This window comes from Colius striatus, chromosome 7 (assembly GCF_028858725.1).
Source record: "Colius striatus isolate bColStr4 chromosome 7, bColStr4.1.hap1, whole genome shotgun sequence".
Classification (NCBI taxonomy): Eukaryota; Metazoa; Chordata; class Aves; order Coliiformes; family Coliidae; genus Colius; species Colius striatus.
In genome coordinates, this window is record NC_084765.1 from 16,830,407 (window position 1) to 16,857,877 (window position 27,471).

General features: G+C 43.8%; 1 protein-coding gene across 3 annotated transcripts in view; it reads left to right on the plus strand.

Annotated features, from left to right (window-relative positions):
- MOB2 (MOB kinase activator 2) overlaps window positions 1-26,031 on the plus strand; it is a 114,565-nt gene extending 88,534 nt beyond the window's left edge. For all 3 annotated transcript variants that reach the window (XM_062000056.1, XM_062000055.1, XM_062000054.1), the window contains exons 2-5: window positions 15,274-15,434; window positions 16,613-16,706; window positions 22,493-22,617; window positions 24,714-26,031. In XM_062000056.1, the coding sequence (XP_061856040.1) occupies window positions 15,274-15,434; window positions 16,613-16,706; window positions 22,493-22,617; window positions 24,714-25,027 (694 nt within the window). In that variant the 3' untranslated portion in view covers window positions 25,028-26,031. The remainder of the gene's footprint in view (window positions 1-15,273; window positions 15,435-16,612; window positions 16,707-22,492; window positions 22,618-24,713) is intronic.
- The last annotated feature ends 1,440 nt before the right edge of the window (window positions 26,032-27,471 follow it).

Here is a 27,471-nt window from a genome sequence, read left to right on the forward strand (position 1 = left end):
TGCATTCTGTATTTTTCTGTTGTTTTTTAGCATACAAAGATCGTATTTAGGTAAACCATTCAAATATATCAATACAAAAAGTAAAAAATCAATATATCAGTCATACATCTTATTTAGGAGTCGAGCTAACCAATCTGATTTAATAAGTGATTCCAGTTCCAAGCTTTTTGAGAAGGATTCCTATTGATTTTTGAAGTAAAACCAAATATGGTAGTAATCTACCACCTATTTGGTAGTCTTAATAGTCCATGGTAGTAACCTACCAAATACCTTTCTCCTCCTTGGAGAAAGCCTTTCTCTTTGGCTAGGGATCTTTCATTTCTCCACAGTGAAACCACTCATGAAGCTGCACACGAGTAGTGTGATTCCACCTCTGCAAAACCAGCTGCCAGGGATGGAAAGAGGGGCTCCTCAGGCAAGTGGCATAGACTGAGTGTGGAGAGTGAGCTGGTCACAGCCATCCCTTCTTGAGGTGGGATGTTGGGGTGCAGCAGCATTGTGCATGGAGGAGGACCCTTGGATGGTTGCTCTCTGCTTGTGTGAATCCATGATTTGCAAATCCCTCTGGATGGTTCATGAGACTGCTTGTCGTTCATGAGTGCAGCCAAGGGAATGGAACCGAGTTGGCACGCAACTGTGCATCTGATTTTAATATTTATTTTGGAAAATTACTAGTTTTCCTTAACCCATTTCTTGGCTATGCTTTCAGCATTTAATTAAGCAAATGAATTTGTGTCTTGGCAAGTCCTTGTTGGAGGTAACACTACAAGTCTGGATATTGATGGCTTGAGGGGTTTCTGATTGCCAGTGAATCAGTACACCTCTGTGAAGGTGCTACTGCTTAAGCTTTTCAGTCTCTCTTAAAATATTCTGAAAAGCGCATAAATTAGGATTGGGAGTCGCTGCTGTCTCATGAGCCGATCTAACTGTACCAGTAATTAAACTATTATCCACCCTACTATTTTTTCAATTAGTTATTCAAATATTCTTCACTTCAGCCCATGATTCCATAGAGTTTGTATTTTAAATAGATATGTCTTCCTCTATTGTACAGAAAGCAAACCCTCCATGTGCTGTTGTCTAGGAAATACTGAAGCAGCAGCTGTGTGCTATTGATGACAAAACTCAGCAGAGAGTATTGCATTGTTCTGTTGCAAAACTTAAAAATTAACTACATTAGGCTAGATTAGGGAATGTTTTGTACATATCATTTGTTAATGAAAGTTACCTAATTAAGATAATACTTTGATTCATTTTACCTTTAACTGTTTCTTACCCTGTGAGCAGACACAGTTCATGCCTTCTAACTACAGATTTCTTGGATTTTGTTGAACAACATAGTTCATAATAAGACCGAAGCACCATTTTTCATCACAGGATCTGATCTAAGGCATAGTAGGAGAGGTGGGACTTCTCTGAACTAACTTTGTTTTAAATTAAAGCCAAAATATTAACAGAAGAGAAAAAATCCATTTTGTATCTTCAAAGCTGCTATTGAGAGAGAACTGACCTTGACCCATGGTCATTTCTAGTAAATAAATATCTTTACTGATTAAAATGCTGTAGTTAAAGTGTAAAAGATGAGTTCTTGGAGCTTGATACAGGGGATGAAAATTTCAGGTGGGGCTGCATCTTTACATGGTATCTTTTTGCCCAACCTGTTCAATAATTCTTGTCTGGGTGAGTAATGGAATTCCTTACAACTGTGTGTCTCTGCAGCTAGATGCACATGTATGTGCACATACTCATGCTTTAGAAGTGAGTTTACAGGTGTAGGCATGTGAAATTGCTTATGAATAGTGAAAACTGTTTACAGTTTTTTCCCGTGCTACATATCCATTAGAGTTTCTATTGTCGACTGAAGTGTCTGCTGAGGTGTTTGAAGTAGCTATGTCATGTGCGCTCAGTTGTGGTGTGTCCTAGCACTTTTCTGTTCCATTAAACCACATTTTGAAGGTGTAAACCAGGTGGTGCTATGGGAAGGGCTCAGCTTTTTAAGTCCTGCCTACCATGTGGTTACGTATGGGTGACATTTTCAAAGGTGGAGCTGTAGTAGCAAAGCAAGTGACGATTTTTTTTCACTCTTCTCCCAATAAAAATAACCAACTCATTCTTCCGATATAAGACCTTTTTTTTGGTGCCTAAATAATTGTAATTTGCCCAGTCCTACTAGAAGTGAAAAAAACCTCAGTCCTTTACAGTTCCCTGCCTCTGGGGAGCAGAGGAGAGAGACAACAGCTATGACTGAGCTTGGCTGCAAGCTGACATGTTGCACCATGTTGAAAAATATCTGTTTATTGAGAGCACAGGCTCTGGGAGTTAGGATTCTCATTAACTGTTTCAGGAATGTCATGGCATCCATTATTGCCTTCTTTCAGACTACACAATACAATTATAAAATAAGTATTTTGTAGACTTTTAAAAAGTGAGAATTGTAAAATCCAGATTATAAATACATCAGACATTGTTACCCATCTTCCAAAACACAGTATGCAGAAAAGTGGTGAGCTTGGCCTGCAATATCTAACATAGTTCCTTTGCTGCAGGTTTTCGTTAGGCTACAGTGATACTTAAAGCTAGTTACTAGTGTTAGATAAAGATTTTTAGTTGTACAAAGACAGCTCACCAGGCAAAAAGGCAGTGAGGAAATAAACACTTATTACAAAGATAAACCTGTCTGCACCCTAATCCTCTCTGAGCAGAGCAGACTGTCTGCATTTGTATATCTTGGGCTATATAGCAAGAAGTCTGACTGCTGAAGCCAGGTTGCCATGGTGAAATAATTCCTAGCAATTAAAGCACACTTCTATCCTGAAAAGCAGCTCTGCGCAAGCTACCTACCTTGTGAAATCCTCTGTTCACAAGGCTGTGAGGTTTTCAAATCAAATTTGCTTGGTTTAGAAAGAAAAAAAAAAAAGCTTTGCAGTGTGCCAGCTCTACAAACTTCGTAAGGGTCAAAGGTAACAGTGTCCCCAGAGGTTTCTGTGCTCTGGCAGTGAACTCCCGCCCCACAAAGGTGGGCCGATATGTGTGGCATGTGCCCTGCTAGAAAGATAACGGGGCTGCATCAGGGTAACCAGGAGAAGCAGCTACTGCCAGAACTTGAATTTAATCATGACAGCAAAGTCAAAATAACTCTTACATAAGTGTGTTCCCATAGAATGTTACAAATAAATAAGTCCTTACTTGAGTTAACAGACATGTCTGAGCACACAGGAAATAGATATGTTAATTAAGAAGTTTCTGTGTTTGTATTGCACTATATTTACATTTTCTTTCTACTTGCGTAGTCTAAAAGCGTTAAAAGAGAGATATGGACTTTTTCCCCCAATTAGATTCTCTGTATTTTTACTTTGTTCTTTGGCAAGCAGCTTTCCTGGCCTGCAGAATTTCAAATCATGGTGAAAATACACTATTGAGTGTTACATAATCACAGAACACAGGATGGTAGGGATTGGATAATAACCCTTGACGGGCCTGTATTTGCCTTTTCTGAAGTGTAAAAGGTGTTAAAAGCCACCCCAAAATTTACTGGCATTCAAGCCTTGGTGCAGATTCCTTGTTCTTACAGCTCTGGACTGTGTGAGATCTCCCCACTGCAGCATCTGTAACAGAACCAGGCTCGAGATAACTGCCATTGCCTGCTCTCAGCTGAGAGCCACTTTCTTCCTTTGCCCCCGTGGGTTTTAAGGAAACCTAAGGTGTACTGTAGAACTCTGCCTTGTGTTTTCCAGTACAGAGAAAAAACTATTTATCTCTACGGACTTCTCAAGGTCCTTAGAGAGCCATTCAGATATAAACATTTACATGTGCAGATCACTGTGGCTGGGTGACGTGAATTCTGTTCCTGCTCTCCAGCTGCAGTATGGGAATGTATTTAGCAGTGGAGGATGATGAGGAAGCAGGTGTGCTGCTAGAATATAAGTGCTCTTTTTTCTTCTGTGGGAGGCAAGGATAGGGGAGCATCCATATCCTGATATTACCTGTGGGCCTTGAGGAGTTTGGAGTGTGGACTTGGGGTTTAAAATGAGGTGCATGTTCGTGAGAAACTCCGGTTGGTGTTTTCAGCTGGTGAAGTGATGAATGACTGGGCAGGGGTGCCTTAGAGTCAGCATGGCATGACCTTTCTTGTCTCTCGGACACCAAGGGACTGTATCGGGGTCCTCTGCAAGAGTGCCATTCAGGGGGAGGAGACATTGCAAGTGGGGGAGAATAGACTATGAGACACATTCTCAAACAGGGATTTACCCTCTTTGTGCTCAGTTTTTGACTTCCCTTGTTAGGCAGCCGGTTTGCCTACAAATTAGAGACTTAATAACAACAAAGCCAAACCCAGGAACCACCATCCCATGTCCATGACAGGCTCAGGCCTTGAGCACCTATGACACAGTGTTCTTCTGTATGGTTTGTTCCAAGCATTGGATAAATTAATTGTTGCAACACTCTTAATCTATGACCTACTCAGTCTCTTACCACAGACCTAATTTGGCTGCACGTAGAGCTCTTGAAAATAAACATTAGGAAAGATGTGTCCTTTTTCTTGCCTAATCCCCAAATTACTAAAGATCTGGACTGTAATAAATCGCTTAGGAGAAGAATCTTGCTGAGGCTCTGTCTTGGCACCTACTGCTGTGGAGATGAGAGGCCTTTTGGCACAAAGGTAAAAGAACATTTTGAAATTAAGAATGACAGGTTATTTGCTTGGGTAAGGTTTTTCTGTTTCTTCTGGTGAACAGTTCCTTTTGTGTTGCATCACTGGCTCTTAAAAATAAATAATCTCTTTTTCTTCCCTCTGACTTCACTTCCCTGGTGTTTACGGGGCTCTGTCACTCTCAGCCTCTCCCAGGTGCATTGACTGAAGGGAAATCTGGACCAGGGCAAGGACTGTACAGTCAGAAGACCCTCTCCAGGGAAGCCAGATCTTTCCTCTTAGTCTGGGGGAGGAGTTCTGGCAGGTATACCCAGAGAAGAAAGAGAACTGTAGTCCAGCGTGTTTTACCACAAGAATGCACTCTGTGCATTTTTGTACTGCTCGCGTGCGTGGCCTTGTCGCTCTTCCCAGAGCTGCCGTGGAGGGAAGATGGAGGATCCTGAGCAGAAGAGGAGCAGCAGCAGTGGTACCTGGCCACTAGCACACACCTGGGAGTTTCAGTACTGTATGCAGCTGCTGTGCCACTATGGACACTGTGGCAAGCATTGAGCTAATGCTGGGAGTGACATAGAGGGGAAGAGAGGAGGGAGTGAAGCAGTATCATGAGTCATGTAAGTTGGAAAAGACCTCTAAGGTCATTGCATCCAACTGTAAACCTAACACCACACAGCCCACCACTAAACATCTAACATGTCCCTAAGCATCTCATCTACACCGCTTTTAAATATCTCAGGGATGGGGAGTCCACCACGTCCCTGGGCAGCCTGTGCCAGGGCTTGACAGCCCTTTTGGGGAAGAGAGATTTTCTCTAATCTCCACTCTAAACCTTCCCTGGTGCAATTTGAGGCCATTTCCTGTCGTACTGTCACTTATTACTTGGGAGAATGGAGTGAGAAAGTCTCCCTTCAGCCTCCTTCTCACAGGACTTGTGCTATACACCCTTCCCCAGCAGGTGGGTGGGGAGTCTTACAAAGGGAAACAGAAGGGCCTGATGTACTAGAGAGGTGGCATATGCAGGTGCCTCATGTTCTTGTTTTACCAGCAGCACCAGCTGGAACTTAGTTTGGCCCTACAGAATGTTTTGGGCTTTCTGTTGAGACGCAGCATTATGGAATAACATTATAGCACTTGTCATCCTTAACATGCCTGCCATGCCTTGGCACCGACTGTTTACAGCAGAGCATCCCGAGGCCAAGCAAAGATTCCCTTTTAAGGCAAAGAGCCACTCTGAGAATCCAGAAGAAAAAGTTTCCCTGGCATGTAGGGTACATTCTTCTTTCCTCCTCCTCTTAAATAAACTATTAGTAACTTTTAAAAACAGAACAAAAATGAAGAAGCAGGGCCAGCAATGCTGCCAAAGACATTCTGTGCAGCACTCTTAGACTTGCGCAGCAGCTGAGGCCTGGAGCTAACCCAGGGCAGGAGAGGGGAAGGATGAAACTGAGGCCAGAGGAGCCTGTCAGAGACCTTGGAGTGAGAGGAGATCAGAAGGGAGGCTGTCTTAAAAACCTTAGTCTCCTTCCCTTCCCTTCCCCAAGCCCTGCTGAAACCATCTGACCCCAGCAATCTGTGAAGAATTGTACTGTGTGATGCCCTGAGATTTGAGCTTGCTTTCCAGTACCTTACACGACTTCCCTTCTCTTGCTGATGTTCTTTTCTCTCTCAATCGTGACCCTGTGTGGACATCCAGGATTTGTGTTCTGGGTGTGCTGTCACGTGGCATTTTCAGCTGAAGATGTAGCAGTGATCTGGGTTAAAACAGGACATGGGATTGGAGAATCTCCACAAAGATACTAATCTTGTACCATTTTAAAGACAGAAGGAAATACAAATATCTCTTGCTTTTTCCCAAAGGAAGAACAACTACTGATGGTCAAATGCAGCTCATTTTTCCCCCATTTTTGTACATGCAATACAACTAAATAAAGACGTTGAATTACCAAGAAATGTTTTAAGCTGTGCCACACCTCAGAGTTTCCAGTCTTTCTACTGAACTGAGGAGAAGAAACTGTGGGCTTTTGGGGTAGGAGACTGGAAAAACTTCAAGAGTTTGTTCCTGTCCTGTAAAAACTGGCTGCTTCATTGTTCTTGGTGGGAGTTTGTCACTAAAACTCATAAACTTTTTTCCTGATACGGAATAAGTTCAGGAAGGACCCTACTTACACAGAATGTTTCTAACCAGAAATTAACTACCTTCTTTCCAGTAGAGTGCTGCAGAAAAATAAGCAAGGTAATGAGTAAATCTGTGAGCAGCCGACCTGGTTTCCTCACAAAGCTGCAGCCTTCTGTGCATGTCTGAAGTCTTTGGGATTTCCCCCTCTGCAATTGGAGTACAGTAGAAGGAGACAGCTGGCATATTCAATTTTTTTACCTTAATATATTTTATTCCCTCTTCTATTCCATTCACATCTCATTTGCCTTCTTTTCTAAAGGAAGAAAGAAGAGATAAGCTAAAAGGAAAATGTTTGGTATACCTTTAATTTTGAGTTAGAAACCCATATTCATTAGAAGACCTAAAACCACGGAAGCATTCATAAAGATTTGCCTACAAGACACTGTTAAAACATTGGCTTAGTGCCTCTCTAATTATGTGCTCTAAGAAGCTAAACTCCATCCTCAGATTACCAAGAAAGCAGATTTTTGCAGGAGCACTTCATTCTATAATACTTCATTGGGAGGAGGGTATTTTCAAACATGACACTTCAAAAAGAGAGGAAAAAATGACAGGATGAAAATGGTAGGCCAAGGAAGTTTGCTGTATCTGGTAGTTCCGTAGTGAGAGGTGCACTTGGCTGCGGTGGATTATGGTGCTACTGTTGGAGACTCAAGTTTTCCACATAAATGTTTTAGTTGGGAATGTGCCGTTTCAACCCCCAACACATAAAGTACAGGCTAGTTTCATAGAATCATAGAATGGTAGGGGTTTGTTTGAAAATAGCCCCTAACCATGAAGTGATTTTTTTTAAATATATTTTTTAAAAATGTTAAATATTTACATCTTCCTTAAAATAGATTTTTCTTTTTGAGCTACTTTTGCATGTGTTGCTATGAACTTACCAACACTGAACACGACACAGCTGGATCGGTAGCAGTCAAGATGTGCAGTCCCCTAAATTTGCTGGGGGTTGTGATGAATATACCAGTTAACCATGGCTGAGAAATAGGGGCAGTTACTAAAAAAAAAAAGAGTATTATTAATTACAGAATAAATGTGTTACTCCTATAAGGTTCATAATCCGTGGCAGTTTTCATCCTCACTGAGTTGAGATGGCGTTTGAGGTTTGCAAACAGGGAGACAGATTTGCCGTGTAAGGCCTGTTGGACCTGTTCCGTCAATTTCCAAATGGAAATCAGTGTGTGTGAGACTTGGCTGGAACTCGAAAACTGCTGCGTGATCCAGAAGGCACAAAGCGATTGGAGTGTGGCCTGCAACTTTGCTCACCACCACTATGGGGCTTTTAATAAACTTTTAGCTTCTATCTGCTACTGAAACAACTGTAATATGCTGCATTAAAAAGAGAAAAGCCACTATTTACTTGTATTTAAAAAGAGTAAACAGGGTAGTTAGCTGTGTTTAAACGGCAGGAGATAGTGATTCAAGCATCATAATTTGTTCTTCAGTTTAGATTTCACTTTCAGATGCAGTGCAAGAAACTGCACAGCTTTGTTGGAGATAGCGAGAAATTATTCTCACTTTCCTGATTCTCTTTGGAAAAAAGGAGACAATCTTAAAAAAGAAGCAGAGATAATCTTAAATTGCATGATCATTTAGGAACATTTGACATGTAATAAATCACTCATATTTCCTCTGCATGATCAACCTTTTAATAGCTCAGATTGTTGTGACCAAAGACTTGGATGTCTCGTACAATCCCAAAGCAACTTGTGCCACATGGGATTATGAGGTGCGTCCACACAGGGGACTTTGGTCTTTGATACTTCTTCAGCTAAATCAGGTGGCTTCACATATGGTCCTTGTGTGGTTTTAAAACTAAATTAATACCTGGCTGATGCTTTGGAGTTGCTCCAAAGTGTGATGGTTTTTTGAACAAAGAAGCTACTGGGCATCTCATCAAGAAGGAAATGAGGAAGAGAGATTAGAAGATCATCTTTATTAACTGAGAGGGGATAAGAAAACAAGCAGGGAAAGAAACCTGACAGTTTTACTTGATATTAAGAAAGGTGTTGGACCAGGGAAAAGAATCATCCCAGCCCAGTGGGCCTGTCACTTGGTGGAGTGTCTTCTACATCTCATTCTCCAGTGAGCTCCAGGTAGGCTGCCAGCTGACGTGTTTTCTCAGCTGAAGACAAGGCTGAATATGGAAGCCCTGCTTGTAGCAATAGTGAATGTACTGACTCTGTCTGGAGCCAGTTTGCTGAACCTTCTTCTCAGACTTTAGATGAGTGACCTTTCTTCTGCCATCTCCCATCACTTTTCCGTCTGAAACCTAATTGTGGGTATGACTTGGCATGTGGCATTGTCTTCAGTTGAGTGCCTAAAACCAAACAAACACAGACCTATCCTGGGAGTTATCTAAAGAATTAGTTTGCATTCTGGTTTGCCTGTCAATAAAAACCTTCTGAGTGCTGTCTCCTTGGATTCCCTGCAGATGTTTCTTTCCAAAATTAGTAGTTAAGCATTGACAGACAAGTTTTGACCTGACCTCTTGACAGACCTTCACCAAACTGCTGTGTAACAGCCATTCCTCCGGCAGCTTTGAAGATGCAGTTGATCTGATATGGACGTGTTAAGACACATTTGTTGGAATTCTCTTTATTTGTTAAGATAGACACAGGTAAATATGACTCCAGGTCTTTGGTTCACTTTCTGTGCTTTCAACAATGTTTTCAAAGGTACTGCTCTTTTTGTGGTCTTGTATGACATTTGGTTATACTTTCCAGTTAAAAAATCATCTGCAGATGAGGGATTTTCATGTTTCCTGCATAGAACAGTGAAATTCTACTGTCATCATCACTTTTCTCTCTGTTGGAAACAGAGTGAGGGAGCTGCTGCTGAGCTTTATGTTCATTGCTGTTGTCTTCACTGATAAAAGGATGTTCTGGGACATCAGTAGAAATGGCCACGCACGTTTTCATATCTATACTTCTAACATAAAGTGAAAAGTAAGGAAGGCATCTTGACTGCAAACAGCTCACAACAAAGGAAACAACAGATGCCGTGCTTTGCTCATCTGGAGCAGGTTCCAGGTGTTTTCTTGTAAGTCTTTGAAACAACAGTGAGCCTGGAGGTAGGGGAGAGCAGGAGGAGGGAAACTCACTCTGAAACTTTACAGTGTTAGTAGTTGTGAATGTGTGAGCTTTGATTTATCTTAGAGTATGGAACTGTTACTTGTTTCTTCTTAATCTTATGTAATCACATTTCTAAAGGTGTTGCTCCAGCTTTGCAAGTCTGTAAAGAGAGGGCTAAAGAAGTCTTTAAAGACAAGGCTTCAGCATGGACAGTTTCCAAGCTAACCCACAGTTTCAAAACCTAGCCTGAGAGTGACTCAGTTAATATAAGTCAGACTTAAAACCTAAGTTCTGCCTAACTGAGAGAAGATGTGCGTTACTGTTCAAAACTTGGCATTTTTAAGACTGGATTTCTTGAGATTTTTAGTTTGCACTTGGAATATTTGAGCCATGTTATGTCCCAACCGCTCTGCATGCAGGTCATGAAAATTGGGTGGTAAAACAATTTCTGTGGTCTTGTTTAGCTCTCACCAGCTGCAAAAGGTTGAGAAGAAGTTTGTACTGCACATCGTGTTTGACATTCAGATTTCAGTGGCATGAATAAACTCTTTGATATCAGTGATTATGGGCATTTTGCAGGGTCAGTGATGACAGCCCTGAGTCAGGTTCTTTCGTAAACTGAACCAAAAGTTTGGGAAGGGGGAGAGAATATCCTTCAGGAAGCTTCTATTTGGAGTGCTCCAGTTCCAGCAAGAGGCAGCTGTGGAAAGAGTTACACAATCTATTGAGAAGATGCAAATTGTCTGCGTGTACTGATCTAACAGAGACCTGTGGGAAAGGAGGGGGTTTGGTTTGTGTAAAATGGTAACATACAGTTATTTGCATTAGCAAACCTGTGAAATATATTCAGTGTTAAATTTTGGTGTCTTTTATAGAAATGGGAAGAAGACGCTGAAGTAAAAATATGGCAGGCACTGCCCATTTCTGTTCAGTGGAAGAGTTGCCTCAGCCTAGCATGTCTCCTCTCCTCTCCTCTCCTCTCCTCTCCTCTCCTCTCCTCTCCTCTCCTCTCCTCTCCTCTCCTCTCCTCTCCTCTCCTCTCCTCTCCTCTCCTCAGCAGACTGCTCTTAGCTGACATGGCACAGCCCTAACCTGATGCCCTTGGTTTAGGATCCTGAAGTTAAAAAAAGGCACAAACTCAGTTCTACCTAAACTACTTCTCACTGATAACTTTTCTCCCCAAGTGCGGTTACTGTAGTTTGTCCAACCAGTCTCTGAAGCTGAAGCTGTTTTCTGCGTGATTGTTACTGGGAGTATAATTTTCTTTAAAAATAAACTAATCCTTGAATGCCTGAACCCTCCCCTCTCAAAACAAACCAAACACCACTAAACCCAACCAGCTGAAAAAAACCCCTAAAGAATAGAATAGACTTGACTAGACCGTGATGTTGTCTGTCAGAGACCCAGCAGATGTGAAGTGTATCAGGCTTGGTCTCAGCAGTGTAGGAGTAAGGCATCCTGCACTGGTAATTAGACGAATCACCAGCCTGGAGTATTTTTTACTAGCTGAAGGCCAAATGTGTAGTTTCAAGAGGATTTATGCTGTTGACTGCCAGGGTAAGGTAGTTTCAAGTCTTAACATGATATTCCTACAAAAGGAAGAAGTCAAGCATGTTAATTAATCTCCCATGAAGTCAGTTTACAGGCTGTTGAATGAGACTGTTGGTTTATGCTATTACATTTTTCTTGAATATCGTCTCAAGTTCTGTGAAAATATAAAGACTCAGGCCCAAGAATAAATCTTTGATAGCTTCTTGAAATACCTTTAAGGCCTTCCTGCGGTTCTTGCTTTCATGGGCTTTTCTTTCTTATCTGTACCTTATTTCTACATGGTGAGGTTCAAATGAGACCTAGAAATGTAAAGGTTTGAAGGCTAAGGATAATTAGCTGACAGTGTCGTCGTTTGACATGACAGCCTTTTCTGATAAGGGGGAAGGGGCTGTAGAGATGGCTCCTGTAAGTAGTTGCTCAAAATTCTCCCCAGCTCTGAGCCAGACCCACTTCTGGGGCTGAGCCAATTAGACACCTCCACAATCACTTTTTAAGAAGCCAGAAGAGAAGGCTTCTTCCTCCTTCTTCCTCCTGTCTCTTCCTTTTTCTGTCCCTTCTTCTTCTGGCTGGTAGTGGTGCAAGGAGTAGGAACAGTGTGAGAAACAGCCATGCGAACTCCAAGGTCAGTGATGAAAGAGAGGAGGAGGTGTGCTGGAGCAGACATTCCCCTGCTTTCTATGGAGAGAACTGGTGAAGCTGAGATGTATTTTCATTTCTTTAAAGACCCCGCATCAGTGGTAGAGACTCATTTTGATAATGAGCCCGCATCAGGGGCAACGACTCATGTTGCTAAAGCTGACCCCGGACCAGGGGCAGCGATTCACTTCATTAAAGGCCCCGAGCCAGGGACAGTGACTATGGCCAGAGGAGGCTGTGTCCCATGGGAGGGACCCAATCACTTCACTGCAGAACCCGAGCCAGGGGCAGTGATTTTCTTCTTTAAAACTATGGCTGGAGCAGGCTGTGTCCTGAAGAAGGGACCCAATATTCACAGAAGCTGTAGCTGTGGGGAGGAACCCACGACAAAGCAGTTCATTAAACTTATGCCCAAAAGAGGCCAAATCCTGAGAGAGGGACCCTGCAACTGCAGAAACTGCAACCGTGGCAAAGAATCCACGCCAGAGATATTCACCAAGGACTGTGTCCCGTGTGAGGGAACCTGTATCGGCAGAAGCCGCAGCTGTTGGGAACAACCCACACCAGAGAAGTTTGTTAAGGACTGTGTTCCGGGGGAGGAACCCCATGTTGGAGCAGGGGAAGAATGCCAGGAGTCATCCTCATCTGAGCAGCAAAAAGTGGCAGAGCCCATCTGTGAGAGACTGACCACATCCCCCACTCCCTGCCCCCCTGAGCAGTTGAGGGGGGAGGAGGTAGAGATATCGGGAGCAGTGAGCTGAGCCCAGGAAGAAAGGAGGGATGGGGGAGGGAGATCTTAAAGTGCTGGTTGTAGTTTTCTCATCATCCTACTCCCTTTTTGCTTTTATTCCATTCTGTTTCTTGTAGAATAAACTTTCCTACTTTCCTCTCTAAGTCAAGTACTGGAGTCTGTTTTGCCCAGAACCATAATTGGCAGTGAGCCCTCCCTGCCCTTGTCTCAATCCACAACAACCTTGCTTATCTGTTTACTTCCATTTTGCTGGGGCCTCTGACATCTTAACGAGGGTGGGGGTGAATGGGGGCACCAAGTGAGAGACTGTCGTGGTGCTGCTGTACTAGCTGGGCCAAACCATGACAGACAGCCAGGAGCTGGTGGCGTAACTGAGTACCCCCTTGGTGTCAAGAGCCTTGTGCTGAGGAATAGCTGAGTTGACATATCCTAAAACATCCCTCAGCTGAAGTCCAGGTTACTTCATTAAATGCAGATAAGGGGCAAACCTTGGAGGCTTCATTGGAGTTGGAATGCATGGCTGTGGAAAAAGGAGACAGCAGGGAGTGTGCAAGAGTAGCAGTGTGCTGAATTAATCTCCACACATACTTGATTTAGTTTGTTCTCATACTGGATTTGTATTCTTTAAAAAGATGTTCTCTGTCACAAGCTAACTATGAAATACCCCTTTCTTAACATAGGGAAAGCAAGCGGGACCATCTTTTCCCTACAGAGACCTCCTACAGTGCTTTCTGAACACCTGTGGTTTGTGAATATACCATGAGGTTGTGTGTATTGTGCTGCTGTCACTAAGCTTTCCATGATATTTTTCCTTCGTGATGGCCTTTCTAAGTCTTAAAGTCCTCTAATCTTCACTGACTGGTTAGACAGAAGTGGGACAAGACTCAATGCAGGTTCAGGACAGTAAAGAGTGGCAGTGCCAGTGACTTCAGTTGTTTTAAGTTGTGATGTTCTTCTCTTGTGGAAGGTGAATCTTGGTCTTTCCCTCTTGCAGTGCTGGTGATGTGGATAATGAACCGCTCTGAAAATGGGTTTAGCGAACAGATCAGTAAAGAACCCATAAAGAGACAAATCTGAATATCGTGCTGTCTTTGGGGAAAGCACTGACACTTCAAACACCATTCAAGGAAAGCTGTGTATCCCCTCCTCACAGCAAAAATCAAACTTATGTGGATCTCATACAGAGGCACAGCTGGAAGATGATTTTAAGTGTGTTAAGAGCCAGAATGCGTGGTCAGTTTCCTTTGAATGGGATCTAGATGAATTTCAACAGCAGACTTAATGCAGTCATCTGCAAAGGTGGGCTTGTCTTGCTTTTACAAGATCCTTAAAAGAAGCTCTTTAACCAAGAAAACCTGAGCTTCAAAATCCCAGCATCTCCTCCTGCTGTTTATTGATGGTGCACAGCAAGTATTGCCTCACTGCACTCGTCCCTCACCACCACCAGTGCTGGTTCTGTGGGTGGTTTAACTGAAGGAGCACATGGATATGCAGCTGTTTAACTACATAGCCCAAGAGGCCAAGTTCCTGACTCCCTGTCCTTCCTCAGAAGTCCTGACTGAACCTCCAGCCCAGGAACACAACTTGGGTTGAAGATGTTAAAAACTCTGCTAAAAACAGAACGAGAGGAAAACTCTAATGAATATGACAAGCACTTTAGAAATGAGGGACAAAAAAATCACAATGTGCCATGGAGATCAGTGCATTCTATGGCATGCGGTTAGCCTGCTTTTATAAATCCAAGTGGAATTTATTTTGTAACATATTGGATTTTAAAGGATTTTCAGAAAAAAAATGAGCTCAGGTCTTTGTATCTCAGGTATCCTGGGAGCTGAGAGAGCAGATATATTTGTAGTTAGCAATGCTTCTAACTGGAGGGACACATGTTTTCTTTTGGAATGCTTCTGGTATCTCGCAGCATGTAGGGCTGGAGTAGTGAGGAGTGCTGTAGCTTTGAGCATTTTTCCAGCTAAGAGCCATCTTCTTGCAGCTTTCACTGCTTTTAGAGTCCCACTTGGCAGGTGGCAGTTAACTGATGCAGCAGGCAGGTTGTATCCTCATGTTCTCATAGCTCCTTGCGGCACTGTGCTGCCCTGTCCTCATGGCTGCTCACGGGTGTGAAGAGAGCCTCTTGTTCTCCCGATAGTTTGTGCTCTGAACTGGCCAAAGTGTCATGGAGGGGGAGCAGCTCAGCCTCACGTTTCTTAATGCCATTCAAAACTTCCAGTCTTACTTGAAAAAAGTGACTGAATTCAAATACACTTTTTAAGAAACAATCTTTCACTTCTGTAAAAATGAAGCCACGGGGAGGGAGACAGGAGGAGCGTCGTGAACACCAACACGGGAGTGAGGATAAAGCAGCTTCTTTCAGGTTTCTGTAGCTGTTCATTGACACTGAAGATAACCTTTCTTCCCTCTTTTTAATTTCCTGCAGGAAGTCCAAGGGAAAGCCAAACGGTAAAAAGCCAGCGCCAGAAGAGAAGAAACTGTACCTAGAGCCAGAATACACAAAATCCAGAATTACTGACTTCGAATTTAAGGAGCTAGTGATGCTACCACGAGAAATAGACCTCAACGAGTGGCTAGCCAGCAACAGTGAGTACTGTGGTCCTACGGCCCTAAGCTTGCTATCTACCTCCACAAAGACTTTCCTTCACTCTGTTCTTTTTTATTGTTTTCAGTGCTTAGAAGACACTTCATGACTATTTATGCTTACTGTAGAATGCATGTCATTATACCTGCCTTATAGTAATTAAGCTGTATTACATACAAACCGACTGTGCTCAGTGGCATGGAAGCCCTGGTGTGTTTCCTCCTCCCAGCTTCCTCACTGTGGCACTGAGGGCACTAAAGCTCTTGATGGTCTCTTGAGGAACATCAGATTCCCTTTGACTGTTTGCTGAAGTGGCTGGTTCGGTGTGTTTCTGGCTGAAGCTATTGGTTTTCCAGAAACATTTTAAAACCGGTGGTTTAAGACTCGTGTGTAAAACAAGCTCGACCTAAATGCAGAAGGTTTTGAAGTCTTTTGGTTGGATGTCTTCTCCCGACTCCTTCCAAGCTTGGGTGGAATTACTGTGAATTTGAAGTGTACTCAAGCCGAGTACAGAGATGTGACTGACTGCTGTGGCTGAATGCTGTAGCTGTGCAGCTCAGTTGTGATACGTGGCCCTTCCTTCCCTCTACCTGCTTCCTGGCCAGCCCACCTCACAGCTCTCACCCCGCCTTGGCTATGTTTCCAGCTGTTTGGGGTGGTAGCGAGAAGCATACTAGGGAAGTCTGTAGAGACTCTTGAAGTGAGATGCCCTCTGACAAGTATGAAGACCTTAAATGGTCTCAGGAGATTGTTAAAAAATAGCAGAGTGCTAGTTTTCATGGTCTGTGTTTTTAAAGAAGCTGTGTCATGAGAACTGTTAAGATTGTTTTGAAGCCACTGTAGGTTTTAAGTGTGACTTGAAAAGAACATAGCAAATCATTTGCAGTAGAGTATTGTACTGCAAAGGTGAGGCTGATGATGGAGACACTTTCCAGTCTTGCTGCTTAGTGAGTCATAAGAGTGATGCATCATGGTGCTTTCATCTTAAATCAAAACAAGAGCTTCCATTCTGTGTGCCTCTTTGTTTTGCAGTTTGTCATTAGGCTCTTAGCTAAATCATATTTAAATCTGTATGCAAGCTCAAGACTCTGAGGTAACTTCACTTGTTCTATTTAAATGTATGGAGAAATAGTTTGAGAGTATTTTACTTCTGACTTTTTCCTCTGTGTTTATTTTTCAGCAACAACTTTCTTTCATCACATCAACTTACAGTATAGTACAATCTCAGAGTTCTGTACGGGCGAGTCATGCCAGACCATGGCAGTGTGCAATACGTAAGTTGCCATTTAAATTACATGTTTTCTGTGAAGTCTTCAGGGTTGCTCGGAGGAGGATGTCAGTGTGGGATGGCAGAGGGCAGGTGTTCTACAGCAGACTTCTACTTGGTGAGAATATGGCAGGCATACATCCTCTTCTCTCCCCTCAGCTCTAAAGAGAGGTAGAAATCTGGTTTTGTGGAGAATTAGAATGATGGGAATCTTTGACTGTTCTGAACTGGTTTTATAAGGTCAGATCAGAGAGGCAAATTACCTTGAGTGTAGCTCAGGGCAGAGACGGCAGAACCCTCCTTACTGGTAGCAATGCTGGGATTCCATAGGTCAGAGAAGATAAATGATTGTGGAAACCTCAGAGGGGGCTTTGGGTAGCCAGAATGCTGACAGAGCACCAGGCTGCTGACAGATAACCTCTAGCCTGACGTGAGCTGCTGGCTTTCTGCCTGAGCCCCTGGGCACAGATGACACAAGTGGCAGCTTTGCAAAGGATAAGGAAAATGTTTTGATTTGGCACTTTCCCCTGTAGGACTTTTTAAACATTGAGTAGCTGTCACTTATGAAAGAAAGCTTTGTAGTTTTACTGTACATGGTGAATATAAGAAAAAGTTACCATAAACTCCTGCTCTTGATTAACACAGTCCAACACGATGGAATATGAGATTTGGAGGAGTATGAATAAGCCTGTTGTGTTGTGTGTTTTTTTCCGGCACATGTGTTGATAGTCCTTTTCTTCCCTGCTCTTGCATTTCCTGGGATTAATTTAGTTGAGATGGATTTTAAAACAGAGTCTGAGCAGTTAATGTTATAGTACATGAAACAAAGATCTTGGGGAACGTATGCAACAGAACCGGCTGTATCTCTGACAGTAATTATGTAGTGCTTGGGAAGGAATCCTTGCTTAAGGTGCTGGACTATCTTGTATGCCTGAAATCAGTATTGGGAGCTTTCTTTGAGAGCACTCTGAAGAATACCAAGTGTTTGGACGGTATTTTTGCATGTAAAAGTTGGACAAATAACTGTCAGTAGAGAATGAAAGGCTATGCTCAGGACTTTGAAAGCAGGCTGGATCAGAATGTAATAAATCTCTGCCGGACTCAGATTTTATCAAAAGGAGACAGCATGTCTCTAAATGAGAAATGCTGATCAGTAGGATGAGTATTTTGCTGACTCTTGCCCCCCAGCTTTCTCATATTTTAATTCTGATATAGCACTGGCTGTGCAAAGGACTCAGTTTAACCATTTCTCCACTTGGCTGATGTGAAATAGTGGCTAAAAGGAGGTGCTGGGAGGGAACCTGTGCAACGTGTCTCTGTCCTGCTTTAGGGAGTCTTAGACAAGAATTCTCTGAATGTATTCACTGCAGAATAAAGAAAGGAAGTGCGTGGAGGTGGCTGCAGCTGTAGTCTGTATTTTTAGTGGTGAGGACTGATAGCAGAATGTTCCCGTCCTTTGTTTTGGAAAACTGTAAAATTGTGTTATTTGGGAATAACAGGAAGCATATCTGCATTTGGGTGAAGCACCTGAAATGGGTTGTGTTTAGCTCGACCATAACAACTGAAATATCTTCCTGTGCTTGGGGGCAGGTGACTGATTCATGTTTGCAAACTGCAGGCTGCATATTTCATTCTTCTATCAGATGTGCGGGTCTGTGAGAAAAAACACAGATCCCTCGGCTCCACTCCTTGGTGCAGAGCAGCTTTGAAGGCCCTGTTCAGAGTTGTGTTCTCCAGATAGCTCACAGGGCAATGTTGGGTAATCCTTATGTTCTGCTCTTCCTAGCTCTTTCCTTTTGGAAGAGATTTGCCCAAATGAGAGAGGCAAAACTGCCTGAGGGACTCATTGGTTGTGTCCAGTAAGGACTATGACAAAGCTCTGTGTCCTTCCCCACCTCCCTTCTTTTTTTATTTAAATCTTACCCTAAGGAAGTTGAGGACATGCTCATTGTGTTGGAGCAGCACCAGTTGATAGGATTTATTTTGCCTCTAAACTGTCTCCAGTGTATAAGGATTACCACCTAACAGCAGAGTCAGTTGCTTCTCACCCTGACAGACACTCCAAATTTGACCTGCTCTGCATGATCTGTTTGCTGTGGTACACTGGAATAAAACAGCACCCGACTCCATTCCATGACGACAGAGCTACGGTCCCTCAGCTCAGGGTGCAGTTTGCCATTTTCCAGCGCCGATTTCTTGGTTAGTTCAGTATGAAGGTCTGCATTCTGTCCCTCTGTTAGGTGTTCCCTGCCCAGTTTTGGATCATGCCATTCTGGCTATGCCTGGGGAAGGCTTTTAGTACTTACTGCTGAGGTACTGAAGTAACTATTGAGAACAAGTTGCTTGTCAAGTTACTTTACATTCGAAAGCACAGCAAGTGATCCTGAGAGGATTTGCTGACCAAGGAAACACCAGTTGCAGTTAAATATTGGAGGTAAGATTTCAGTGTGTGGGAGGAGCTTGGGCCAACTGCTGAGCCCCCGGTCCGATCCGAGCCGCGCCGCACAGCTGGCTGCACCCGAGGAGGAGGGGGTGAATGTCTGCTGAAGTCTCCTTGTAGAACAGATGGAAGCATTTGCTGACCAGGTGGGATAATGCCAAGGAAAATACCAGAATGGCCAGTCACCCTCAAAATCTAATGAGGGTGACATGAATGTAAATTTAGGAATTGCTTAATTTTTCTCATGAATATGTTTATTGATATTAATATGTTTAAAATGTGAAGCAGGGACTGTATTTTAACGTGGCATTTACTATATAGATGTAGTAAGCTTTTATTACCCAAGTTAGATTTAAAGAATCTTGAGCTGTAAACTGATTTTGTAGCAGATATTTGAGCACAACTTCTCCAAGAGCTGAAGTGAGTGAAGTAACTAAGAGCCCATATAAGTGCTTGTTCATGGGGTTGAGACTGTAAAAGTCCCGAGGCAGAAATCAAGGATGGGTACAAACTTCAAGGTAGCTCATGGATAAGAGTGAAAAGGTCTTGTTTTGATCCTGTGAAATCTTTAATTGATCATTCTTTATCTTTCATTTTGTCAAATCTTATGGTCTCCTTCTTCATGTCTGCCTTGCCCTTAGTGTCCCTGCATATGGAGGGTATCTCCTTCTAGAAATCTCAACTTAGACTTTCCCATTTTGCATTGTTCATGTTGAAGTTCCCCGAGCTGCACTGTGACCTCGTATGTGTCGTACTTCATTATTTGCATTATAGGCTTTTCTCAGTTAATCCCATGGTCATTTCTCCCTGGGATTCAGAATGGGGCTGCAAGTCCCTCATGCTCCTCAGACGAGGGAGGTTTAAATCTGCCAGAATTTTACACAGGAATTGAAATAATCAAAACCTGTATCATATGAGCACTGTCTGCGAAGTGCCTTCAACTGTGCTGTCTGCTTGCCTTCCATTGCCTCATAGGGCCAGCGCTGTGGCAGTGCAGGTGGTGCAATGCAGCCAGGTGGCCCTGCGGTGCCGTGCCAGCCTCAGCCCCAGCCTGCTTCCCCCTTCTTAATGGGGATAACCCCATGAGTGGGAGCTGCCTGCCACGGCTGTGATGGCCATGACACGGTAGGGGCTCCTCACTTCCTCCAACACCCCTGAAGCTCCTGTGCACAGCACCTGAAACTGGAGGAAGCCACAGGATTCTAATCAACAAGACAATCCTTGTAGTTACCCCTTACTCTTAATGATTCTTCTTTTAAATATCTATTTTACATAATTAGTCTGATTTTCAAGGAGAGTATGTGGTGGGATGTTATAGTAGATATATTCTCTTATATTTTCATGTAAGTGAACTTTTGTACGCTTGGCAGACTTTCTTTTGACTAAAATCCAATTACTCAGATTCATCTTTGTGCATAAGGGCAGCACTAAACTGCGCTTTCTGTTGTGCAGTTGAGCACTTCTGCAGCCTGAGAAATCTGCTGAGGCACAGGCAGCCCAGTCTGCTGCTGCTTTTGGCAACATACATAAAGACCTAGAATAAGTCTCAGGTTGCCTAGAAGTGCCTTGCTCCAGCTCGCTAGCAGACAAATGAGACGACTTGTGTTTGCACATTGCATTCTGTAATTGTCATAACTTGGGTCATATGAAGGCAGTAAGCAGTGATAACAGTCTCCACCTAAGCTCGAACACTAGTTCTGATGTCTGATGGAGCCCTACAAAGAACTCGTAACTCCTGGTTTTATCCACTTGCTCACCTTTTCACCCTTCTGCAACCAATCCTGCTCTCTCTAGTAAACCACATGACCAGTGACCAGCACATGCTGAAAAAGAACTGAAAGAGAACTCCTCAACCTACAGTGTCTGCAGAACTAGTTTCAGTTGCCTTTGCTCTCTTAAACTACTGATTTCTGCAGCTTCCTCTTGTTTCCATATGGCTTGGGGCATGAACAGTGGTGTTTTTGTTTTCACTTCACTGCCCTTTCTGGGCAATGAAGAGTCTTTCAGGGTAATTAAAACTTTCTAGTTGCTGCTTAACATGTTTCTTTAGTTGTTGAGGACTGTTCTGCTTGTCGTTATACATAAAGCCTCACTTCCCAAGTGGCATGTAGAGATCCCTTCAGTTCAACACAGTTTAGTCCTGTTAGGCACAGAAGAAAAGTTGAATCTTTATCTTCCATACCAAAAAAAAGAAAAAAGGTATGCATAGGTGGCTAAATGTCACACTCAAGTGATGCTTTATTTAGGGCTACAGTGAGGCTTGTGTGGTGATTTGGGTGAGGGATGTCAGGTCATTGTGCAACAATAGCAGAGTTGGGGCTCAACAGACCGACACACTCTGCCTTTGTGGACTCACGTGTTGGGCGAGCATCTTTATAACCAAGTTCTGGGGCTCAAACCACTTCCAGCCTTGCTTCCAAAGGCAGGCAGTCAGCAAACCCACCTGTGCTGGGTTCTGGGAAGACTGGTGCAATGCGTTTTTTCTTGATCCCATAATGATCCAGATCCAAGAGCTGAGGCTGTTTGAAGGAAGTATTCAGGAGCTGGAACTCAAGACAACTCTAATGGGACACAGGCAAAAAAAATTTCTCACTCTATGTGGCAAATGCAATGGATAGATGCTCCTGGTAACAGTTAGAGGGGCTTTAATTAATCATGATGTAAGAAAATCAAATAAGAAACCTGTAGTGCAGCCTTCAGATTCTCTGTCAGGTGAGGGATGGCTGCAGTTAACCAGAAGCATTAGGGCTAACTGATAGAATTATGGTTGCTTTTGAAGAGCCAAGCAGTATGCTAATGGCTCCTGTTCCATAAGATCCAAAGGGATTATTTGCCAGTGGTAGAATCAAATGTAAATTCAGTTGTTTGGGAGGGTCTATAACTGTAACCAAAGTAGCAGAGGTCTGAGGCACGTTGGTAGGGATATGCAGAAGGGTTCTCAAAACTTCCTCAGACCAGGTTTTAGGAAAGGATTGTAGCGCTTAAAATGCTGCCAGTACTTCAGAGCAGCAGCATGAAAAAGGTGGTGTTTGGAGCCACCTTCTGTCTGCTTCATAATACTGCACTGCGAGGCTAAGTTATTTTTTGTAGTGTTAAGCATCACAAATTTAATCACGAGTTTGTCACTGTGCAGTGTTGTTGCCCTTTTAAAAATAGTCACACAGTGTTCCAGACTGCAGATAAGCCCCTGGTCTGGCACGGACAGGATGGCATTGCTGCCTCAGTGGAACTCCTCTACTTGGTGGTTTCAGCAGGCTGCCTGCACTCAGGCTGTTGTTTAGCATTAACTTCTTGGAGGAGTTGAGCAGGGGACTGAAGGAACACTGTGCTGATGCTGTCACTTCTCTCCACAGACAGTACTACTGGTATGATGAGCGGGGAAAGAAGATCAAGTGCACTGCTCCTCAGTACGTTGACTTCGTCATGAGCTCAGTGCAGAAGTTAGTGACAGATGAGGACGTCTTTCCGACAAAATACGGTACGTCTGCCTTTGGATAGCTGCTTCCTGCTGCTGGTGGCAGGTGCCACGAGTGGGCTGAAAGCTGCCACTCAGCCTAAATATTAATGCCTGACAGCTTTCTCATTTGGTTGTCTGATGGTTTTTGTTTTGGCTTATTAAGGGAGAGCTGAGATTTGGTTCGTTCTTGCAGTAAGACGGACTTGTGCTGTTGCCCTGGGGTGAAAGTCTCGCAGTCCTGTCCCTTGCCTTGTATTTTGTCATCAGTATGTCCTTTCCTTCAAGTGTTCTGAGATCTTCTGGTCTATATTCAGAGAGGATAAAAATTGGAGAACTGTCAGCATGGATGTGTTCAGCACAGCCCGCACTAGTAAAATGTAACCTTGGTGTTTTACCATTTCCTTTAGAGCCCTATTGCGTTAAGGGGGAATATCAGTTGGATTGCCAGAAGTGTGGCATGTCTTCCTTGCCCACCCCAGGCCTCGTCTAATAGATTGTTTGGAGTCTCCCTTCCCTTCCAAAGATTATTAAGAATGTGTTTAAGAACTGAAAAAACAATAGGAAAGTAATTTTATCTCAAATGCACATTCTGACAAGTGCTGCATGCGATGCCTTTGGTTAAGGGGAAGAAAAGAGAGACCTAAAGTTATTGTAGGTGGGCTCCATCAGGACTAAGAGCAGCTGCCTTCTGGAGCCACAGCAACAGCTGGGGAACCAGGACATCACAGCTCAGGAACACTAAGGCAGTAGCTGTTGCTTACAAGCAAGTCCATCTGGAAAGAGGCTGTGCCCAGTGAGACAGTGCCCAGAAGGGCAGCTGCAGTTAACTTCTGTTTTTCAGATGTGCTTGTTTAAGGGCAATGAGGACATTTCACATGAGCGATCTCTCCATGTGGCCACAGTGTACTTGAGGCCAATGTCACCCTTTGCCTTGTGTGCCACACTCTGGGCAGCAGCTGTGGCTGCTTTACTGTCCTCAGCCTCACTAAAGCACTCATTGTATAATCCTCTGTCACAGTGCAGGCACAGTACTGAGCCCAATGTCAGCTGCACCTCATCCAAGGCACCCAGTTATTTCCTTCCGTTTCTTTTCCTAATTGATACATTTTGACCATGAAATCATAAAATCACAGAATGGTAGGGGTTGGAAGGGACCTTTAGAGATCATCTAGTCCAACCCCCCTGCAAAAGCAGATCCACCTAGATCAGGTCACACAGGAACATGTCCAGGCCACACCCTTCCTGGGCAGCCTGTGCCAGGGCTCCGCCACCCTCACAGTGAAATAGGTTTTTCTTGTATTTAAATGGAACTTTTTGTGTCCCAGCTTCATCGCGTTACCCCTTGTCCTGTTGCTAGATACAATAGAATAAAAGTGGTGCTCCAACCTCCTGACATTCACTATTTAGATATTTGTAAATACTGAGATCCCCCCTCAGTCTCCTCTTCTCCAGACTAAACAGCCCCAGTTCCCGCAGCCTTTCCTCATAAGAAAGATGTTCCAGTCCCCTGATTATCTTGGTGCCCCTGCGCTGGGCTCTCTCCAGCATTTCCCTGTCTCTCTTGAGCTGAGGAGCCCAGAACTGGACACAGGACTCCAGATGAGGCCTCACCAGGGCAGAGTAGAGGGGGAGCAGAACCTTCCTTGACCTGCTGGCTACAGTCTTCTTGAAATGAGGGATGTTGTTACATAGTTAGTCAAACTGCTGCACACTACAAGGCCCATGTGTCTTAGCTTCCATTTCAGGATCTGTGAGTTTGGTGCCCAAAGCATTTATGTATTTTCAGGGGAAAAGTCTGCTACTCCTGGATAAACTAGATAAGGACCCGGAAGGACCTTTCATTATTTTTACAGCCAGTAACAATAAAATGTTGTGGTTTCAAGGAATAACTACATTTGCTTCCTGATTTTTGAACCCTTATGGTTTAAAACTTAACTTCACATGAAAACAAAGACTCCTTAGGTTCTTCCCTTAATTCCTGCAAAAAGAGGATGATAAATGGCCCACAGTTGTCTGCTGTGTAAGTTGGTCTAGTTGCTCTTACCCAAACAAATGCTGCTGGAGGGCTGAAGGTGGGCAGCCAAAGCTGTGATGGTGTTTCTCTATCTTCCTTTCAGGCAAGGAATTCCCCAACTCGTTTGAGTCATTAGTGAAGAAGATCTGCAAGTATCTGTTCCATGTGCTGGCCCATATCTACTCCTCACACTTTAAGGAGACTTTGGCACTGGAGTTACACGGACATTTAAACACACTCTACACACACTTTATCCTATTCATCAGGGAGTTCAACCTCGTGGACCCTAAAGAGACCACCATCATGGACGACCTCACAGAGGTCCTCTGCAGCAGCAGCAGTGGGAGCAGCAGTAATGGGAGCGGCAACGGGAGCAGCAACAGCGCGGGAGCACAGAACCATGTGAAAGAGAGATGAGCCCTCCTCCAGCATCAAAGTAACATTATAGACACTGTTACCTACTTGGGCTGTATGTATATGGTCAGATATACGTGCAGCCACCACGGAAGGAACGCTGAGGGAAGGATGCTGTCACCCAGGATGTGCGGCCACGGGGGATGTGTGGAGCGCGGGTTCCACGCGCCACCCGGCCAGAAGTTGCACCAATGTTATTTTATTTTCTGTCCACTCCTCCTTTTACCTATTCAGACGGATGATGAGTGCTGGTTTTAGAGAAGAGCCAAGCTTGAGAGTGGGGCCACTCTTGGGTTTTTTTTGTTGTTTTTTTTTGTTTGTTTTTGGTTGGTTTTTTGTTTTTCTTTCTTTGGTCTTGAGTGCAAGCCCTTTGTCTTTCTAGGATGGTGGTCCTGCCATTTAAAAAAATATCTATTATATTATAAGAAGTTACTTTTACTTTGAAGTGGCTTAAAATGCAGGTTTGTTTGGGGTTTGTTTTGGGGGGGTGGGGGTCATTTTTTGGTTTGGTTTTATATAGGCTGCCCCTTGCCCTGCCAAAAACTCCCCAGTTGAGTGCATCTTGCCCTTTGTTAGCTTGGAATGGGAAAAAACTCCTGGCTTGACTAGAGTAGCAACTAGGGGCTTGCTACGTATTGAAAGTGGGCATCATTCTCCAGTTGGCCTATCTACCTGGTCACAAGATGGGAAGGTGCAAGAGGATCCACAAGCCTTTCTGCTTATTGTTCCTACAACATATATACTCTTTTCTCTGCTCCCCCGCCTCCTCTTTTCCCAGGCACACCTCTACAACCAAACAAGAGTAAGGTCACTGGAGTCCAAACCTCATGTGCCAGAGCCACCACCATTCGCTTTCCATCGAGCAGAGGTGCAGGGAGGGGGGAGAAGGGCACAGCGAGTCAGTCACCGCCTGTGCTAGAAAGATGGCTGTTGGCATAAAATTATATTGTTGGCTTATTTTAGTTCATCTGTTCTATAATAATAAAAACAAATCTTATCAGCCACAAGCTTTGTTTTTGTGTTTGCAGCGTCAAAAGTCAGTGGCATCCATGTGCAGCACTTCCCTCTCGCCACCAAAGGCTGTTGGCCTTGCTGTCAACCAGTTTTAGAGATAATTGATGTCTCCCACCTCATCATCTCACATTTATGATCAACTCCTTCTCTTTCTGGGGGTGCTAGGAACTTCTTGTCCAAGGACTCTGGAGATAACACTGCAATAGGAGTGAGTTTCCTGTTTGTAGGTACTAAAATTCTGCAAAAGCAGTGGGCTGCTGGATATTTTGTGGCAAATCTTGTATCCCAGTGTCTGTGGATACAGCATTGGATCAGTATCCTATCCCAACAGTAATACTACTCTTCATGTTTCACAGAATCACTGAATCTTAAGGGTTGGAGGGGACCTTGAGAGGTCATCTAGTGCAACCCCCTGCCAGAGCAGGACCACCTAGAGTAGATCACACAGGAGCTCATCGAGGTGGGTTTTCAATGTCCACAGATTTTCTTGCATTCAGCATTTCCAGTTGGGAAAAGGCCAAATTTTGTTTGCTTCTATCAAGTCTGTGGCAGCTTCTGAGAATTGTTACGGGTTTTGGTCATGATCCTGAGGTATATATATCGTTAATAACAGACTTGGTGTGAGTCCTAGAGGGTTTTCCTGAATGAGGTTTGTAACTGTAGCAGTAGAAGTCAGTAGAGAAGAGGAAGGAGAGCAAGCATAAAGAAAAAACAGAGGGAAAAGCACAAGTGGAGGGGGTGGGGGTGGAATGTCAGAAGCAAGAAAGGAGGAAAAAGAAAAAGGGAGAAAAAGCACAAGTAAGAAAAAGGCTTGTGAAGAAGTGTGCAAGAGCAATGGTAGATAAAGGAAGAAAACAGTCCCAGTGAGTAAAAGAGCAAGTCATAAAAGGGAGAAGAAAAGAGCAAAAAAGGCATGAGCACAGGAGAAGGGGTGAAGTGAGTAAGGGAAAACAACCTCAGACTTTGTGAGCCCCAGGGTTTTGTTTCCAGGTTGTGGGTACCATGGGAACCTGCAGGCAGGGGGGCTGGAGTCCCACTGAGCTGCTTCTCTGGGCGCAGTCCACACAGGCTCTCCTTCCCCACCGTGTCCTCCTGCTCTGGCCTCCCTCTCCAGGCCCACATTCCCCTTCAGACTCTGCTGTGACTGGAGTCTTTCCAGGACAATTCTCTGTGCAACTGAAGGGAAGCCCAGAGGTCAGCAGAAGCCGCCAGAGCAGCCACAGCTGTGCCATTTGTCAGGCCCTGGGGCTAGCCACAGTGAGAGCTTACAGTAGAGTTAAAGGCAAGAAAGGAATAGTAAGAGCAACCACCCAAGCTCAAGTTTTTTTGATAATTTATTACCTGCTTGTAAAACTGCATTTGCAGTCTGAACTCTAAAAGACTGTTTAGAAATGAGACACGGTTGGGAAAGGTTTGTCTTGAACAAGAGGCAG